The following is a 20168-nucleotide window of genomic DNA, read 5'->3' on the forward strand; positions in this document are numbered from 1 at the left end:
GCAACCTCATTTCCGCTGAAAATATATATAAGAAATTCTTATGTGCCCATGAGAGAAGATTGCCATTCTGAGCATGAACAAATCTTGGTTCCACTTCAGCAAGAGCTAAAAGGAGATGTGAATTTCGTGAGATCTCCAAGAGTCAGTCCGAAGCAGACTGCATGAGCATCCATGGAGAGAGACGGATGCTTCGGAGGGCAGACGGATCTTCTGTCCTTGGTGAAAACGTGTGTTGGCTGGTTGGGACAGGCGTGTTCTCCCAAGTGCAACGAGGGCCGTGGCAAACTGAAGAACATTTAAACTCCCCAAGAAACGTGCAGCCCGGTCCACAGTAGCTGGAGCCAGGGCACAGTGAGAGAGACCCATGTGACTTCCCTGCAGGAGCCCGACAGGAATAAAAATGGAAGGTCAAAGTGAGGGGGGCTTGGATGCTCTTCAGGAAGGACGTGACACACATACTGATGACTGTGAGCAGAAAGAGCCGTGGCGATTTGCAAATGCAATCCCCCGAATCACGACACGAAGACGTCTAATGTGAGGCATGCAGGCTACCGTTGCCTTTGAGCCCTCAAATGGCAAGGTGCACAGAAATGCATATGCTACTTTAAAGGGAGATGCCCAGTAAAGACCACACACTAGAATACTGAGAGCTGAATAACAGAGAAAGATCCAGAATCTAGGAAATTTAAAATGTGATGTCCCAGCTGCCAACAATATCTTCAAGTACATGTTGTGAAGGGGAATCAGAATTTATCATGATGTTGTGGACTGCCTAGGACATCACATTTTTCTAGGGATAGTTTGCTCATAAATCACTCTCAGAGATATTTAAAACTGCAGATGTGGATGGGACATTAAGCCTTTCTCTGAGGAGCTGCTTCCGGCAGGCTTGGCATGGCTGGGAGTCACATGTGCCCCAGAGAATAAGCCCACGAAGAATGTAAAAAAAATGTTGCGGGACATGTTTACAACTCCTAAAGTGATTCATGGTCTTTTTTCACCAAAAAAGTGTATTTTATGGTAAGTTTTTAGAACGATGCAAGCAAAGTTATTTGAGGGGGGAGATGTTGGAGGAAGCATGGGAATGGATTCCAGAAACTCACAGAAAAGCCACTGTTACGCTTGCAAAGAGAGAGAGATCTATCTTTCTCAAGTTAAAGTGTAAGAAAAGAAAGGTCAAAGGTCTCGAAGCAATTTTGTAGGGTAAAAGGAGAGATTAGGGTAAGAGTCCGAGTTATATTGTTAGTTCAGATAGCAAACAGTCACTTTATACTTTTCTAGTATGATCACTGTTTTTTTAATGGGCAAAAGTGTCATTTTTAGTAAAAAAGATTTCATCTCTAATATCCCAAATACAGAGTTGTAAAGTCATCTTCCCTTCCTAAATTCACAAGTGAACCTGGTGTTAGGAAATATGAGATAATGTTCACCTGGGTGAAGACCTGTTACTTTAAAGGAAAATGTTAGTTCAGCTTCTTGTTCAACTCAGGTATTACTGTACAACCAGGGCTGCCTTATAACATTAACCTTGGGAAGGAAATGGTTGTTTTTCTAAACTTTGGCCTGCCAATTAAACAGGATTTCAAGTTCTTGTCTCCTGACCCCAGACTGACCAATGGACAGGGGGACACAGCGCCACATCCTAAAAATGTCACAAGAAGCTCTGTAATGTGTTTACTTAAGAAAGTACTGCTCAGCTGAAGCATCTGTCTCTTAATGAAATCATGTTTTTATTTTACCTAATTTTCCAGCTGGGATTATTGAGGTGCAGGAAGGTCTTGCCAAGGGTTGAAAAGTGAGTCAATAGCTCACATGGGGTCTGAATCTAGAATCCCTGAAGAAGAGAGCCAACAGCTCCAATAACTGGACGGCACATGTTTACTCAAATGCAGAGTCTCGTGTAAAAAATAATACAACTCTTAAACTCCCGTTCCAAAACATTAAACATAAGTAGTAATTGTTGCATTGTTGGAAGGAAGAACACTGTCTATTTCACTTTATAACTAGCTGTGTCAATATCCTTTTGAATCAAATCCAGGACTGTCTCCTTCCACATAAACACCAAGAAACCATCAAAGATACTATCAACATCTTGGGACCCGGGACAAGATGAAATGGGTTTGAATTTTAACAGTATACTAGTTGTTGATCTTCGGCACATTTAGGAATTTCTCTGTGTGTTGGTTTTTCCCTCTCTTGGGTGACACATTGGAAGTACTTAGGACATTTTGTGGGGATTCAATGATATAAAAGATTCCAAGAGCCTAGAGTATAGGCGTCACAAACATCCGATGCCCGGTGATTGTTAACTACTTTGTTGCTCTCACTGATCCCTTGGCTTTTTTCTGCTTTTGCTTATGAGTATTGCCGTTATTCAGTAGCTTTGATATATTTTGACATGACTGGACAGTCTTGATTTGGGAGGGAAGGTGGCATTACTAATCATAAGAAAAGAGAGACGTCACACATCAAGTGTGTGACGTATTTTATTTTTCGGCCACCTTCGGCTGCTTGGGTTTCCACACGTGGCAGAAAATCTACAGGCCTCCCCTAAAGAAATATGAATTAGAATTTGATTTAAAAAATTGACACTAAACACTAAATCTCTCAATGCTGCCAGACATGTAGCAAAGACCTATTCCCACCTTTCATCTGGGGGCCAGGAAAGACACAGTGTGGCACTCTTCCAAACTGGTCAGAAAACACGCTCAGTTGGTGTTGATTAAAGCGATGGGTTTGGGGGTCAATACCAAGTTTAATCCAGCTTCCTTTCACTGCCCTTCTCACAGACAGTTCTGACATCTGATTCTGTGTCCTTGGCTTTGGTCTCGGGTGTTTCAAGGGCCTCTGAAGCTTTTCAAAACACAGGTTTGTTTAATCTAATGATCGATGGGAGCGCAGTCATGTGCAGATCAACACGACCAGAGAACTCACTCCAACCACAGCAGCACGCAGGCAGCCATGCTGTTGTGACTCCACCACTTCCTGAACTTCCAGCTGAATATTTGACTTCAGGTTTTGCAGTTGCCTGCTTTGAGCTTAGGCAGCATTTTGGAATCTTTCACGGTGAAGAGATTCACTTAGCGTATTTTATAATTAACGACCATGAAGCAAAGCTTCGGCCAGTTTGCAAATCATGGGTTTTATCCGTCTAAATGAAATCAGATGGTTCCCCCTGCTGTATTAGAAGCTGGCCCGACATCAATAAAATTATTATGTTGCAGAACCATGTGTGCAGCAGGTGAAATCTTTATTATTACAAGCCAATAATAAAAGTTTGACAACTTGAAAATATAAACTCAAAATATAAGCTTACATTCACTTGAAACTTTCTATAGTTCACATTTGGATTGTAAAATGGCTGGAGCCACATTCTTTCCTCCACTAAGGAACAGGGATGGGGACTGTGCTCCTGAGAGTTTAAAGCGAATTTTATAAATGTCCCAACAATTTAGTCGATGTTTACACGCACATAACATAGAAAGGAGGAAGGCAAAAATTACCGTCTGTGGAGAGGCTAAGATCGTTAAAATCCATGTTCCAGAAGCCTGCATTGGCCTTAGTTGAGTCTGTACCTCCAAAATCTAGCTCTTTCTTAGAAAGAATTAGCAGGAAAAGGGAAGCATCCTACTTAACATGCGGGACATGAAAAGAGTCATTTTCCAAATTGTTCACTTAATTCACTTCATTCCGCCTCTAACGCCATGGATTGAAAGGTGCCAGAAAGGACTTCAGGCCTCCATGATCTTATATGTTATTTCTCAACACAGTTTTTTTCAGGTGGAGGAGGTAAAGTAACAAGGAAAAGTTTGATTCAAGTACAATGACTTTGTAGTCTAAACCACTGCGTATAAAGAGGGGATGAAGTGGGGCACTCTATGAAAAATTTTGGGTCAGTTATTGAGAGTGTTGTTCTTTACCAAATATATCCTTCACAGATTCTAGAAGAATTAAAGAAGAAAAAATATGAAAAGAGCCTGGATATTTTCTCTACCGCCTATGTTTTGGACATAGTAACATATTTCCAGCCTCTCTGCATGAAGCAAATAGCACATTTTGAGACAGGCTCAAGTTAATTCAAAACACTCCAGCAAAACCAAGGTTTCCCAAGGTCACTTTCATTACCACATGTAGCGTGTATCTTTAACCTCCAACTCTGGAACATAGTATATGTCTAGTAAAAGGGAAGGGAGGAAATTACAGGAGACGAATGGAGTAGAATTAGAATCCAGGGCATGGATAGCTTGTCGCAAGACTTCATGCAACAACCTAAAAATAAAGCTCTGGAAACAGACCCGGGAGTGCTTTTACCCAAGAACACATTGGGTACAGAAGCAAGACTGTAATCACACACAGATGATTAGGAAATATTTTGTAAAGTTATCTTCTCTAAATTTTGTAAGGCTCACATTTTACAACACATGTTCACAATTTTTAGGCAAAAAGTGAAATTGAAGAATAATCAAGCAATTAAGAAAATGAATGAAAGCCAGATCCCTTGATGGGCCATATGTAATGCCAAAAAAGGAAATTAAGTAGGCAGAGTTTGATTGGAGAATGAATTACAGAGAATTCTAAAGAAGTAAACAGAGGTGATGCGACCAAGAAATTAAAGGGGACTCAAGGGTGCAGTCATATGTCAAAGATTCAGGTTCTATTCTTCACATAGAAGCCTACATTTCTCCTACATTGTTGACTCGTAAAACTATGCCTGATATTCTTGTACTATTAAGAAAAGTTTGTAGTGTACATATTTAGTTTTAATAAAACATTTGTTCTCATCAGTATCTGGCTTCTTGCCTCTCAGACTACTGTAGCTGCCCGTGTGACCCAAGACCTCTGGTGTAGGAATCCAGGGAAAGGTGCATGGAAAGGTGATGTTGGAAGGTCCTTCCCTCCAGCCCAGGTGGCTCGAGTCAATGCAGCCCGAGAGAAGATGCATTCATGACCCAGGTTCCTTACAGGGGAGACTCCCAGACGCTGTCCATGTGTGAATGGGGGTCACTATTGGACTGAAGGAAGAAACAGCCCTTCCTTCAGGGAATGTGTAACCTCTTCTTGGGAAGAACAGAATTGGACTCATAAGCTGATGGGAGGGTGATGCCGCAAATCAACTCTATTCCTTGCTCCTCGCTGTCCCTCCACCCAGTCTGAGGAGCTCCAGCCTCTGCCTTCCCCAAGATTGAGAATCTTTCCTATGGGACTTCTCTCATCTGAAGAGCAGTGATTAATGACTGGTGCTCTTTAAAAATATTCTCTGTTCAATTAGAATCCTCTGGAGCATTTGGCCTAACCTCTTTGAGGTTCTGATGCAGAACTGAATGGCTGGCAATTCCTGGGCAGCTCTCACGTATTTCTTCTGCTTATTCACTCAGGAACACATGGAGACATCGTGAGCATTGAGTAAGGATCTATATGAGGCTGTATCTTTAACTGGTTACTTTAATAGGCATGAGTGAGAGACAGGCGAAGACACAATTTCAGCCCTGAAGTTCAAATGGCGTATGGATGTTAAAAATTCTTTCAGCTCTTGCAGTCCAGCGCCTCACAGAGCCACAACCCGTGATCAGTAGCCTCGTAAGGGAAGAAAGGATTTTCAGAGAGTCTACGTCACTGGCCTGGCATAAAACAGAGAACAAGGCTGAGATTCCATCACGGACCTTTGGCTCCTCGAGCTAAAGAGGCTCAGTTCATGGGGTGTTATGTAGAATTATTATCAGTGGTGCTCCTGAATGGTTATTTAGGCAATAAATACTTCTTTTTGCTTAGATGATAAGAAGGCTGCCAGGAAAATTCATGCCATGATTATACATAAGAATTGAAATTTAACTACTGGTCTCCATTTTACTCTCCAATCCACCAACATGCAATTACACCCTTGATCTCAAGTTATTTTAACTCCCCAGAGAATACATAGCCATTCGGAATTGACACCTTGTGGAATATTCTCTGTTTACTAGCAATGTGACAAAAGTGTTAATGTCTATTTAAAAATTATGTTTTAGCTTAAAAAACAGATCTCTTTAATAAAATATAGCAAAATTACAATAATTATCCAACCATACTTTGCCCTTGCCAAAAATGATGCTAAAAGGTGACATATACATTTAAAAAATGTAAATGAGCTATTTAACTAAAAAGCAAAGCAGATGTCTATGTGGCTGTCAATTAAGAGATGGTATCTGTAATCCACCCAGTTTGGTTCTGAGAATAACTCCATGAAATAGGCACTGTTATTCATTTGTTTCAGATATAAAAACTGAAGCTTAGAGAATATAAATAACAAGACACAGATAGAGGGCACTTTAGCAAGACTGAAGCACGGATGTGTCTAAGTCTAACACAGAATCCTGAGTACTAAACTAGACTCTCATATACCTAGGAGCCTGGGTCAGTGTTAGGAACCACCCATTCCTAATCGCTGGGCTATTTTTCAACAATGAACTCAGTCCTACACTTCTGGTTTTAGGATTTAGATGTGTTTCTCATGACAAACAAATCAGTTAAGTGAGATTGTAAAACAAACGAAGTTGACTGTTGAACTTGGATTGGTTTGCTCTGCTGTGTAAAGCGAAACAGGTATTAATTACCGTTGACAGGACCAGACTACTATCATCACAATGGAAGAACATAGGAAAATGCATCTGCAAACTGCCAAGAGAGTCTTGAGTAACTTCAGAGAGGAACGTCTCTACATTCCACAGTCCGCTGTGACAAATTTCTCCTAAGAGTCTCTTAAGGATGCTTAAAAGACAGGAGCAGTAGCAAATTTCTCTTCCGCTTTTAAATGACACTGTCAGACGGGAAACATTTACTGTGTGCCTGACTTTGCCTTCCCCTCTCCCCTATTAGTTAACCCTAAAAGTGCAAATATAAACACATGGAATCCCCAAGGGCACATCCAAACCAGGAGAAATCTGGAATTAATTGCGGAGCATTTCAGTTCCTGTTGCAGCTGTTACAAGTGTTTGATTTGGCGAGGGAAGAGAAAAGGCACCGCATACCAATTTCGTGAGCCACAGTGAAAGCTGCGTGGAGGCCATCGTCTTCAATCACAGCGCAGCTGCGCTCCGGGGAGCATATGGTCCCAACGTCTGCCATTCCCAGGGTGTCGCATGAATGATGCCCACATAAGTCCTTCCCGGGAGAAAGAAAGAAATCATTAAAATCAATTTACATCCAGAAGGAGCCACCTTGGAGAGCCACTTGCTCACTGCAAAAGGCACCACTGGGGTTTGTTTATGGCGTCACCTGTTCAGCTTAGGAAATGGTCCAGACAAACTGATGACATTGACTTTTCTAAGCTTCTTTCTGTGCTTTTCTGAGCATCAGAAGCACAGAAGGAGTGAGGGGACACAACTACATTTAAAAACGATGTTGGAGGATTGTAGCTTACCCATCACAGTAACAGCTGGAGCCTTAATAAAGGTGTACCCCATGTATGCAGACACAGGTCACAGATCACTTTTACACACAGTCACACTCAGGAGAGGCTAACATTCTGATCTAAATGCATGCTAATGTTACCAGACGCCTGGCCTAAAAAATTTATTTTCCATCACAGGTGCTAATGCAACCACATCTTTGTGGCAAAATATATATTTAGCAGAAATTTAAGTAGAAAACTAAATTTAATCCAAGGCATAATACCTTGAAAAATCTTCTCAGTTTCAAAATGGAGTTGTAATTTCACAGGTTGTGTCTTCAGAAAAGTGTTCACTCTTATTCATAGTATTTAATGTACTGTTTCTCAAGCTGATCAATCCTCGGGAAAATACACATTAAATGTAGTGTTTATGTAAGTGAGTGTATGCATTTTTCTGGAGAGAAGCTGTACTTTAACAGATTCTCAGATGGGAGCATGACTATACCCTCACTAATGGTTATCAAGTTGTAGATTTAGATGAAAGAGACAGCAAGAAGACAAATTAAAATTTGAAGCAGAAAGAGAAAATGTAAGCCAGAATTTTTGACATGATATAGCATGATAAACTTCCCTTGAAATGCATTTGAATAAAATGGACATTAGAGGGGAGATGGAAGGGGATAATGGTGGGTGGAAGGGTTTTCAGGAACATCTATAAAGGACACATGGACAAAACAAAGGCGGGTGGGATCAGGGGTGGGAGGTGGGGGTGGCTGGGCTTGAGGGGAAGTGGTGTGGAGGAAATGCAGAAAAAAATAAATGCATTAAAAATGTTCATTAGAATTTCTTGTGCTTAACTGCTGTGTTCAATAAAAATCAATTGAGAGTGTGTACGTTTACACCCAAAAAAGCAAGATAGTATCCTACTGTGTCATAGGTAAATAACTGTAGAATGAAAGGATTTCTTAAAAAGTACTAATTACTAAGAAATATGACAATTTACTGGTTTAAATAATGTGCTGTTTTTATCACCGCTATCATCTTTGTATCCCCACTACCACAATGCCTGAATTATGATATGAACTGAACAAACATTTGTTTAAATACAGTGAAATGATGTATAGTCAGATGCAATGTAGACCTCACACACCTTAACATGCTGCATGCTAGTAAGACCTCAGCAGCTGTCAAGAAGCCAGCATGGGGTGTTCATACTACATAACTAATGCCACCTGCCCATTGTCAACATATTCTTCTAACTCTTCTCTATTTTGCTACATAAAAATCCAACCAAGCCCTGGCTGGTGTGACTCAGTGGATTGAGCACCTGCCTGTGAACCAAAGGGTCGCTGGTTCAATTCCCAATCAGGGCACATGCCCAGTACCCAGGTACCAGGTACCCAGTAGGGGGCGCACGACAAGTAACCACATCTTGATGTTTCTCTCCCTCTCTTTCTCCTTCCCTGCTCCTCTCTAAAAATAAATAAATATAAACCTTAAAAAATTCAACCAAAGTGAAAGAAGTGAAAAATAGTTAAAAGTTATTCTATGATCTCTCTAGTACATTTTCAGGTCCTGGTTGTGGTCCGTGTACTGTGAGATCCCAGCTGTGAGGGGTCACTCTGTCGCTGACACTATATTATAGTTTCAGGAGAAATCTCCGCCAAGCAGCCTTGGCGGATCAAGTCACCAAACTAACAACAGCCTACCAAAGTTTCCTGTGTATCCTTACATGTCATTCTGTGGGACCTCAAATTACAGCTGTTGAGAACAAATTAGTAGTTTTTAAAATTGAAATTGGAACACACTTTTGCATAATAATCAGTCTTTGCAATAATAATACAGGACAATACATTTTTTAATCCATTCCTTCCCCAACAGTTTAGTAACTTGAAGACCAAAGCTCCAGCTCACGGTTTAAGTGAATTGCTACACACTCCAAGTCATGTATGCACACACATGGGTTTTTAAACCAAGCTTTATGTCTATCTTCACAATTCGGGGTTCACTATCTTCAAATAGAATAATCAAATCCAAGAATTATTTCCCCATCTCAATTCTAGTTCATTAATAAGCTCAAGGAGCCACAGCAAAGGGACATGGTCCTCCTGCTCTGAGCAAGGTCTTCACTGGGCTTCTTAACATCTTCTCATCAGTTGCTCATTAGAGGCCATCCGTCCTCCTCGTCATCCTTTAATGGCATTAGATGCATTTGGCCCTTTGCCATCGAAATGTGTGCATGTGACAAAATGATGAACAGAAGCAGCTATTTAAAAAAAACACACACTGCTTGAAACCCTTGATGACATAGCCACCCTCTCTATATTTCTGCAACTATAGTTATGTAAACTGGCAAACTTTCCATTTCATTCACACAGTCCCAAACCTTGGAAGCCCAGTTATGGGCAAGATTACAATAGATGCCTGTGTTTCTTTGTGATCCAATGTTCATTCCAATGTCCTAAAATTCAACTTGTGCATCAAATTGTTAAGAATATGGCACATTTCATTCATGCCTATTTTTTGGTGGTGATTTATAACAATATTTACAGGTAAGAACCTTATTTGAAATTTATAAGAATTTTTATTGTTATTCACAGTAGGAGTGATAATACTATTGGGGCAATAGCATCTATCTATCTATCTATCTATCTATCTACCTACCTACCTACCTACCTAATCTGTATCTGGGGGCAGAGGATACTGAAGAAATGTGAGTCACATACAGCAATCACATAAGAGGTAAATGAATTAAAAGTGGTGACAAGGGGTTTTTTGCCTGGTTAGTGCGGATCTGAAAGTAAGCTATACCTTAGTTATGTAAAAGATGGTTCTTTTCATGCAGGGTCAATATCTTATCATCGTGGTGTAAACAGTGATGCCATGGGAGGTCTGGTGAAAAGTGAGTTTTGCAAGAGTACACAGAAATTTAACCAGTGGGCTGGGGGTGTTGTGTTGGCAAGGAGACAAGACTGGGATATTGTATCTAATTCAAAAATACAACCCAGATGATCAGCGAGACCACTGAAGGCTTGGCAGGGAGGTCGTAGGCACAGTAACCATTCAGCAGGAATGACCATTATGAATACGGCAGGATCTGTGACTTATCACTGATTTTAGAAGAACTAAGGCTCCCCCAGACCTATTCTTGCAGTTCAAGCTGAGAGCCAGCAAAGTGTACTACCCTGAGAAGCAGGTGCCGAGAAGATAGTACCACTTGAAGTGGTCAGGGCTGGCTGGGGAAAATCCACCGAGATGTGAATGTGCGAAGTTGTAGGATTTCTAGCCTTGCCCAGGAGACAGGTCTCTCCTGAAGCATAAACGTGCTAAGGAAAGGAGCTAAAAGAAAACACACGCCGATCAGAGCCCGTACATCACAACTGCAGTGACAGCAGCGAGGATGAAGGAAGCTACCTTGCATGAGAGACTCTGGAGTTAAATAACAGCAGCGTCTGTTTCTATAGATATCACCATCTGGTAAGGGCAAGTGTGGAGTTCAAGGGAAGGGTATGGAAAAGGGTCTAACGAGCTTCCGATGTCTATTCACCTGTCTACCCAGTTCCTGTGAAGAGGGGTTAGTGACAGAAGGATTAGTCTGGGGTGGAACATGTATTAGTCATTGTATTATACCCTTACACACCACAATCCTCAGTGCTTGTGGATCCGATTCTGGAAGCGTCATTTGGCTTTCTGGCTACCCCAATGATAAAGGCCTTGATTTGGATCCCAGCCAAGACTACATGCATCGGGTCTGTTAGTCTAACCATTACGATAATCCATGTTATTCCATCTCTGTCCATGCTTGTGGATACAACCAAGTCATACCACACAGAGCACGGTTGGATTAGGGGCCAAGAGATCCAAGTGCATGTATTCCTCAAACAGTTATGGTGTGCCCACAATCTGCCAGACACTGTACTAAGCGCTGACACTGTGGTACCCAAAATAAAAGCTGATCCTGACTTTTCAGAAACATGAGGATCTCGTGAGCGACACGGATATGCTATGAGGGGAACAGATTGTGACGCGCTGTTATGAACAGATTGTGGAGGGTGTGCAGCAGAGGAATCGACCGGCTTTTGGGGGGAATCAATAATGGTGTCTGGAAGGAAGTAATTGGATCTCGAGGGATGAGCAGAAGCCTGACAGTCTCGGAGGAAGGGCACTCTAAGCAGGGAAGAGTGGTGGATCCATCAGGCGCTGGTAAATGGCAGGGTCTGTTTCAGAAATGAAAAGAGGTTTGTTGGGGCTGGAGTCCACAGGGTTTGTTGGGTGCAGGGCAACTGTCCAGTGCAGGGCAACAGGGGAAACTGGAGAGATAGGCTGGGCCCAGGGTTATAAGACAGGAACTTTTCTCTGATAAATGTGCAGTTAGAAGATGGGGAAGAAGGGATGGAGAAAGCTGGAGTCTGAGGGGAGTAGACGCTTGAACAGTCATTTTGGAGAACGGGAAGGAACGCTGACTAGAGACAACAAATGGAAATTCCTTTTTAATTCAAACTCTATTAGTAAGAATCCTTACGTAAGTCTTTTATACACTTTGGGACAAAGTTCCTTAATCATTAACGTGAGAAATTTGGACCAGGCGATCTCTATAGCTTTCCAGGTATACAGGTGTTGGTGTTAAATCAAAACCCTCCAATTTATAGATGGAGAAATTAAAGCTCAGGGGCGAGAAGCATTCCGAGTGGGAAGCTTGAGACCAGCACGGCTAAACTTCAAACCCGTGACTGAACACCAGTTCCTGAGCTGATTTTGTCGTGGTACTATGAGATGATCACACAGGTTATTCTCGATATTACTCTTATCCTTTACACTGATAAATTGTGCTCAGTCAAGCAAATTCCTTTTGTTTCCAACAAAAAACCCACAGCATAGTCTTTATCCTTATGGTGTGTTTGGTGAATCTCAATCATGCAGAGGCATCCTAAATACAAGAAATGCACTGAGAAAGATGTTCCAGAAAACAAAACACAAAAGTGCTGGATAAGAAAGCCGCTGATATCATTACATTGCCTCTCTCTCTCACCTGCCACATCTGACCAGTAACTGTAAGTCACTCTCTCCAGCCACCAGAAGTCTCCTGTAGCTGTCTTCTCTCTCTCATTCATCCCTCTATTTCTTCCTGACTAGACATCCCCCAAAGCTGGTCCCATTGCTTCCTGGAACATCCCTACCTGTATGCTGCAATGCGTTACCTTCTTGGACCCTGGACCTTTTTTATTGAAATTTATTTTTCCAGTACAGTTTACACGCAATATTATTTTGTGTAAGTTCAGGTGTACATACAGCATGGTGCTTAGACAATCATATACTTTACAAAATGTCCCTCTCGATATTTCCAAAACACCAATTCCAAAGACTACATGTACCCCCGTGTTCATCGCAGTGCTATTTACCACAGACAAGATATGGACGCACCCCAGTGCCCATCAACAGACGAGTGGCTAAACTATTGTGGTACTTGTATGAAAAACGCCCCAGACCTATGAGACCTCCATTCCCCTAACATTTAAAAGACACAACAACCTGCCTGCCATTCAACTTACCACAGTGTAACCCAAGCTTCCTGTTAGTCCCTACTGTGCCTTCATGGTCCACCTTGTCCATTATATCCTGCGTTATCTCATCAACATTTTGGCCCCAACCTCAGACTCAATGTTCCTTCTGCCAGAAAGGATGAATTAGATCACATCCACCTCATTTGAACATTTCTTGCCTCGATCCCCACTTCTCTACTTCCGGTGCCACTGCTTCCAAGGTGTAGACCACCTTGAGTGTCCTCTTGAAGATCACCAGATCCACACAACTACACAGGCCAGAGGACTCACTCCAGAACATACCTCTGGTGGGTGCTGTCTTCTTCTATAGACATTCTTTGAATATCATTTCCAATTCAAACTCTTGGGCCCAGTGCTATGGACTGACTTGGGTGCCCTCCAAAAATTCCTATGTTGAAGCCTCGAGCCGTAGTGCAACTTTATTTGGAGACAGGGCCCATAAGGATTAGTATCCTTAAGGAGGAGATATTAGAATTCTTTTTCTCATTCTCTTTCTCTATCTCTCCCTCTTTCTCTCTCTGTCCCCATCCATCCTTCACCCTCATCCCTGAGTCCCTGGAGGAGAGCCATCCAAGGACTTTGAACACACACAGCAAGAAGATAGCAGTCTACAAACCAGGAAGGAAACTCTCACTAGCAGTCTGAAAACTTGATTGAGATTCCCAACATCCAGAACTATGAGCAAATATATCTCTGTTGTTTAAGTCACTCAGTCTATACTGTTTTGTTACGGCAGCCCAAGCAGACTAATACACATGACACAATTTCTTCTATAATTTGGTTGGTATTGCCTTCTCTAGATTAATCTCCCCCCTTCCACTCTGATAGTATCTGTCTTATCATATCCAAACCCCTCCATTTCACAGGATCACCATGCTGCCTCTCCACCATGGCACGTGATAGTCTGGGTGTCTGCATTACCCGTCTCCTCCTTATGAGTCTGGCTAATGTGTATTCTTTCTTCCAAGTTGAACCAGATGGGCTAGGTGACCTTCTTATGTACTTGCATGATTTCTAATGACCACGTCTTTTGGAACAGTCATCATGTTGTACAACAATGACCCATTTCCTTGTCTGTTTCCTCAAATGGATTCTTAGGAAAGGGGTCACTTTTTAAGCCTCTGAGTCCCTCTGTGCCTCTTAGGAACATATTAAACATCTGAGTAAATTAATTATAATATTTTTAGTTTAGAGAGCACTAGATGTAGACCACACTACTTTCTTTCTCTGTCATTCATCAGCTATAACTCTGAAAAGATGAGCTCTATCTCTTTGTGTGAATGTCCTTACCTGCCAAATGACAGCAATGATACTAAGCTTGTAGGCTGTGGAAAGGATTAATTGTAAAAGTGTTTATGATTATGGATAGTATGTAAAAAGTGCTACCTAAAGCTCTCTGATTCCAAATAAGATCTGACCATCCTGCAGGGTCAGTTCAGTCCTACATTTGCAGTGAAACCTGTACAAAGACCCACAGGCAGAAAGATTATTCCCTCCGCTCTCCTTTTGCAGGTTTGCTTAAGGCTTAGTTGTTGTATTTATCGGTTTCCCCAACGTTAGAGTGACCTATCTGTGTGTCTGTTCCCTCTCCCCAGGGATAGGCCCTGGTGGGAGAGACCAGTATTTTCCATCTTGCCACCTTCAGGTGCTGAAAGTACGCCTCGTCCACAGAAAACATTCCTGGCACAAGACAACAACAAAATGGGCTATGAGCTTTGTGCTGTATCACCTCTAATGGATTTTAGGTTTTCTCAGAGTATTCTTCACAATCTACTTTTTAATTTTTATGTAATTGACATATAACATTATATTAGTTTCAAGTGTACAACATAGTGATTTGATATATGTGCATATCATGAAATGATGAACACAGTAAGTCTACTTAACATCCGCCACCAGGCATAGTTACAGTTGTTTTTCTTGTGGTGAGAACTCTCAAGGTCTACTCTCATAGCAACTTTCAATTCGTCCATCATTTATTTTGCAAATGTCAACCAGAGCTGCTTAATCTGCCCCGGTCTTCCCATGTCCTAGTTATTTTGCCTTTTATTGATTGGGGTTGACTTATAGGCTATAAATCTTTGCTAAGGGTTCCCTTTTGGTTTTAAATGGGATTTGAACTCAAATATGAGATTGATCTTGTCAATCCAGCCAGCAAGCAAACAAGAAAAAGCACGCCCTTCTGCCTTCTCCAAGCTTCTAGTCTCCCTCTAGGGGCCCCTATTGTCTGAACCTAACAGGACCCCAGATGGTGGTGTAGAAACGCTACCTGTGGAGTCCCTACCACAGTATCATAAGGCAGAACAGAAACAGAGGTGTTAGCGGAGAGACAGTTGCCCATTCACTGCCCCACTGATAATTAGTGAAAGTGAATGAATTGTTTATACTGCCTAGTCTTGTAGCTGGTTTGGTTTCCATCCAATGTCTTCCATCCCCGAACGAGTGAGGCTTTCATTGGTGTTGTATCAGTTAGGGGATGCGAAACGTTGTCAATTTTGTTATCGAGGCTTTTGCTCCCACGTAGAGCTCATTGTCTCCAAAATGGGTTTAAAAGTCTGTCTTTAAGGAAACTACATTAAAAGAAGAAGCCAGGAGCAAGGAAAAGGTTCTGGAAAGCACCATTAAGTCCTGGGGAGACTGGATTTCTGCTGTTTGGTGGCAAAAGTGGTGTGAATTCCAGCATAAGTGCCATTCCACAATGAAAAAAAAATGGTGCTTATGCCAGAAAACTGACTGGTGCGAACGTTTCCCTAATTAGAACAGTACTGAGTGCCAGGGTCCAGTCCTGACAAGGAAGCGTGTTCCTTTGATAAATGAGTTACTAGCACTGTTCTGCTGACTCCCAGACACAACACTCAAGGTGGCCTCCACTAGTAAACAGGGGTGGAAAACACATCCTCACACATTTGCTTCATGCCTGGAAAACAAGTAACTTAGGAGAAGACATCTGGACACACAATTTGAACGGAGCTCAGAGCCCATCAAAACATGGATTTCATGGCTTGGCGTCTGGCTGCTAAGCAACGGATTTCTGACATCAAAACAGAGTTGTAAAAGTAGGATCCTGGTGCCAACTCTGGGTATTTCTCATTGAAAAAGTAATAGCCATGAACATTTTTCTTTAGGTCTTAAGATATCTGATTTCCATGGGACAGGAGAGCTGAGATCACTTCTCCTCCAGTCTAGCAGTGTTCTCCATATTCTGAAACATTAGGTGGAGATGATTAACTTTACATTTCTGAACTGCTCTCCAGTTGCATAAGGGTCTTACAGTATTTTTTCAGTCCCCTAATTAACAGCACTCTTTTAAATTAAATGCAGGCATTCATAACACACATGCTTTTCAAATATTTGGTTCTCACTGAGTTCAACGTATACACCAGCAGGCTAGCCACAAACTCAGTGACAATTGCTTTCCTAAAAGTGTGCACCTGCCTGGTGAAAAGGCCAGGGAGAGCCCAGGTAGAGCCTAGTTTGTGAAATAAACATTATTATAATACTTATTAAAATTAACATAGACTGCTGATTTATTTCTTCCTCGCTTTTATCTACTTAAAGTATGCTACTAGGTTTCAGAGCTTGGAAAATAGGAAATGGTAGCTACCCGAACTGAAAACAAATCCAGAAAAAGCAACAGACAGGTCATTTAGTATCACTGACGAGTTCTCCCTTTTTCAGGGAAGCAATTAGGAAAGTTGTAAGGCAGGTGGTAAGAAGTTATGAAGTCGCCTATTAATTTTTATTTAGGAAATTACAGAATGTGCATGTGTATTAAAAAATGAAAGCAAAGCACTAAAATGACCTACTCTTTGGAACAGCTTGCCTACAAAAGTATTTTTTTCCTCTGTCTTTAGAGGACTTCCTTCCACAAACTCTGTGAAGCCTCCTTCTTGGCAGCCTCATGTGGTGGAGCAAAGCAAGAAATCCAGACCTGGAAAGTTGCTCACAAAGGGGAAAAAAAGAACTTGGAAATGAAACAAGAAAGAAATAGTTTTACAGGAGAACCTCGTACACAACGAATGTTCTTCCGCTCCAAAGATTAATGTTGTGCGGAGAAACTACAGGACGATTTCCAGGAGATCACGCAAGGAGGAGAAGGATTTTCCATCATGCATAGCGCGGTGTCCTCACCGGGCTGCCCCTAAACTACTGCCCTCTGCTGTTCTTGTTTACATGTGGTTTACATCTATGTCTACCCCATAAACCACAAGTATTTCTCCACTCCAAATTTATCAACACTTTCCCTTCATATTGGGGGTGCCTTCGTAAAAAAACCCAAGAATTTGGTGGTGGAGTCTAAAACCCCCTGCAAACCATCATTGCATTTCCTACCCTAGCTCTGGTTGCGCCACTTCATCCCATGGTTTTGCATAATATTTCAGAGTTCTTAATCTTTCATCTATCCTGCATCTCAGACACTTAAAGAAGGAGCTTTAGAAGGCGATTCTGACCAGTCATCTGAGAGGCATAACTGCCAATCAGAGTAAAGCTGTGAAAACTAAGACTCAGAGCTCCCAGGCTCCAAACGCGCCCAGACTTGAGCCTGCATGTCACACTGCCATGGTGGTCTAATGACCGTGCAAATAGAGATTGTGTTCTTCCCAGAACCTCTGGGCCTGTAAAGATCTATTTCTTTTCCTTCCTGTAACTGTCTTCCTTAAAAGAGGGAATCCTGGGAAAGCATTCTTCCCCATGTCTTGACTCTTCGCCCAGATCATTTCACACTGGGGCTTCAGAAACATCATCCAAAACCCAAAAATGTAAGCTGGAAGTGACCCTTCACTGGAGCAGGCAAGTGCAAAGGCGTTTCTAAGGAACCTCACAGGATTGGGTTTCTGTATCCTTCTTACCCTCCTACATTCTTCCCTTCCCAGGAGTGAAATTCCACCAGGGGGGACATGTATGAACTTCATTAGGAAACCAGATGGAAAAGAGTCCTTCCTTTGGGAGTGCTTCCCTCAACTTAATGTGCAAAAGGTTTATCTACGAATGTAGATGGGCCTTACAAAGGAGGACCATGGATAAAAGTGACCGCGTGGATGAACCATCAAGCCCATTCAATTGGGTTGGGCAGAGTTCTAGTTTGGGGTTCACTGGAAAGTAGCAGGTCCCTGATTTCAAAGACAAACTTGCTTTCCCCTTTTCCCACCTAGCTGTCTACATCCCCCCCAAGCATTTCAGTCCCCTCCTGTCATATGCGTCTGTGACACCATTATCTCCAACCAAAGACATCCTGCCTGGCTTCCTGATTGATTGATTATCTAACCAGGTCTGGCTCTTCAAGGCAAGAGTTGGCTTCTGGGGTTACCCTCATGAGGAGAGCAGAGTTGGAGACTGACTGGGTTTCTTTCAAGAAGCAGTTCAGCCCATCCAAAGTGGCAGGCGGTTTGCGGGACAAACAAGGAGGTCATTAAAGCTGTCCCCTTGACCTGCCTCCATCAGTGTTCGCGCCACCCGTCCAGGCTGGACCTACCTCGCGAGTAAACAGGATGGCCGCATCATAGTGCTCCTCATGGTCATCCCCGAGCTGGTTGTGCTGGTGCTGCCACTTGCAAAAGTTCTTGAGTGTGGTGGCCGCGTTCTTGCTCACCTCCAGGCTCTTATCCTTGTCCCCCAGCACCACCACCTTCACCACGACCAAGCGTATGTGATTCTCGATGCTTGCGTGGCTGTACAACCGGTTGGCGATGGAGGCCAGGGTCAGCAAGTAATGCTGCAGGCCTCTGCCATACATCTGCACCATGGATGTGTCTGCCACCAGGAGCAGCTCCACCTGGCGGGCCCGGGAGATGGAGCGGCGCCGCCGCCGCCACCAGGTCTGTGGTCCCTGGGCCCCATCGGAGGAGGGAGTCGACTGGTCCAGGAACTGCGGAGCCAGCGTCCAGCGTCGGTCAGGGTTGCCCTGTCGCGGGTGGCGCTCGCGGGGCCCTGGTGGGGATGCGGGGGTCTCGCAGCTGGTGCGCGGTGGCAGGGCCTCAAAGGTGAATCCCTCGCGGGTGTAGGCGTGCAGGATCCTCGCGGATCCATCTCCGTACACGCGCCCGGCCTCAGCCTCGGCCCAGGGCCCGCGCAGCAGTGGCTTCAGGGTGTAGCGCGCGTGCTTCACGGCGAAGAAGCCGTCCAGACCGCCGCAGAGGTCAAAGACAGCCAGGGATCTGGGGCTGCCGTCCACCGTCCCCCTGTAGAAGCAGTGGCCTCGGTGGCGCCGGGTCGCGTTCGGCCCGCCTCCTGCGGGCACAAAGCCAGTGGCGCCCACCAAATCATCCCTCTCCAGGTCCAGGAGAAACCTCCGGCCGCCCGCGTAGACGAGGTAGCCCACCTTGCCGCCACCGGAGTAGATCTGGTCGATGTTCCGCACGAGACCGCTGCTCTTGCGCTGCGGCGCCAGCGGGTGCGGGTGGCCAGGAGGCTCGGCCGGCTCCGGCACCTCCTCCCCTCGCCGCCGGTGGGGCTGGGCGGCCGCTGCGGCAGCCGGGGGCTGCCGGGCTTTATCCTGGGCAGGTGCCGCGGCGGGGCCGGCCTCGAACAGGGGCAGGCGGAGCGCGCACAGCAGCAGGGACGCCCACCCGAGCAGCATAGTGCGCTGCCCGCGGGGAGGGGCTGCGCTGCGGGGACTTTATGGGTATTTGTTATTCGCTATGGAAGTTACCGGGGCGGGAGGTAGGGGCACACACACACACACACACACACACACACTTGCTTGCAAGTTGAGTCAAGAGTCGGAGGGAGGGGGACCCAGCTGCAACGCCAGCTTGTCCGGGCCACGGTGCCAGCGTGCGAACTTTTCTTTGTTGGTTTGGAAAATGTTTGGATTCGTGCTCCGGAAAGAGGGGGAAAAATTAAAAAGAGAGGAGCCGGATTGGAGAGATTCAGCAAATACCAGAAAAGGGGGGGAAAAAAGTAAATCCTTCCCAAATGCAGCCACTATCGCTGCACCAAGCAGAGTCAGGAAGGTGCCGCGCACCAGGCGGGCAACTAGTGCGCGCTGTCTCCCGCCCCCTCGCTGCCCGGGACCCTTAGGCGGCGGGGATTCCAAGCTCCGGAGCCCACTTTCTTTTTATTGTGTGGGTTTCCTTAACTCTGATGAAACCAGGAGGAAGAGAGGAAAGAGAGGGAGAGAAAAGCCATAAAAATTAAAACAAAAATGCNCAGCAAATACCAGAAAAGGGGGGGAAAAAAGTAAATCCTTCCCAAATGCAGCCACTATCGCTGCACCAAGCAGAGTAAGGAAGGTGCCGCGC

At 44.0% G+C, this 20168-nt stretch overlaps 1 protein-coding gene across 1 annotated transcript in view; it reads right to left on the bottom strand.

The window, feature by feature from the left end:
* The window catches only part of ADAMTS5 (ADAM metallopeptidase with thrombospondin type 1 motif 5), a 46517-nt gene extending 26634 nt beyond the window's left edge, over window positions 1-19883 (bottom strand). The window contains exons 1-2 of the mRNA XM_037065138.1: window positions 18401-19883; window positions 7005-7137 (exon numbers count right to left, since the gene is read on the bottom strand). Coding sequence (XP_036921033.1) covers window positions 7005-7137; window positions 18401-19504 — 1237 coding nt within the window. The 5' untranslated portion in view covers window positions 19505-19883. The remainder of the gene's footprint in view (window positions 1-7004; window positions 7138-18400) is intronic.
* Window positions 19884-20168: the final 285 nt, after the last annotated feature.

Source organism: Sturnira hondurensis, unplaced genomic scaffold, assembly GCF_014824575.4.
Source record: "Sturnira hondurensis isolate 20B ecotype Veracruz unplaced genomic scaffold, ASM1482457v3 Scaffold0015596, whole genome shotgun sequence".
Lineage (NCBI taxonomy): Eukaryota > Metazoa > Chordata > Mammalia > Chiroptera > Phyllostomidae > Sturnira > Sturnira hondurensis.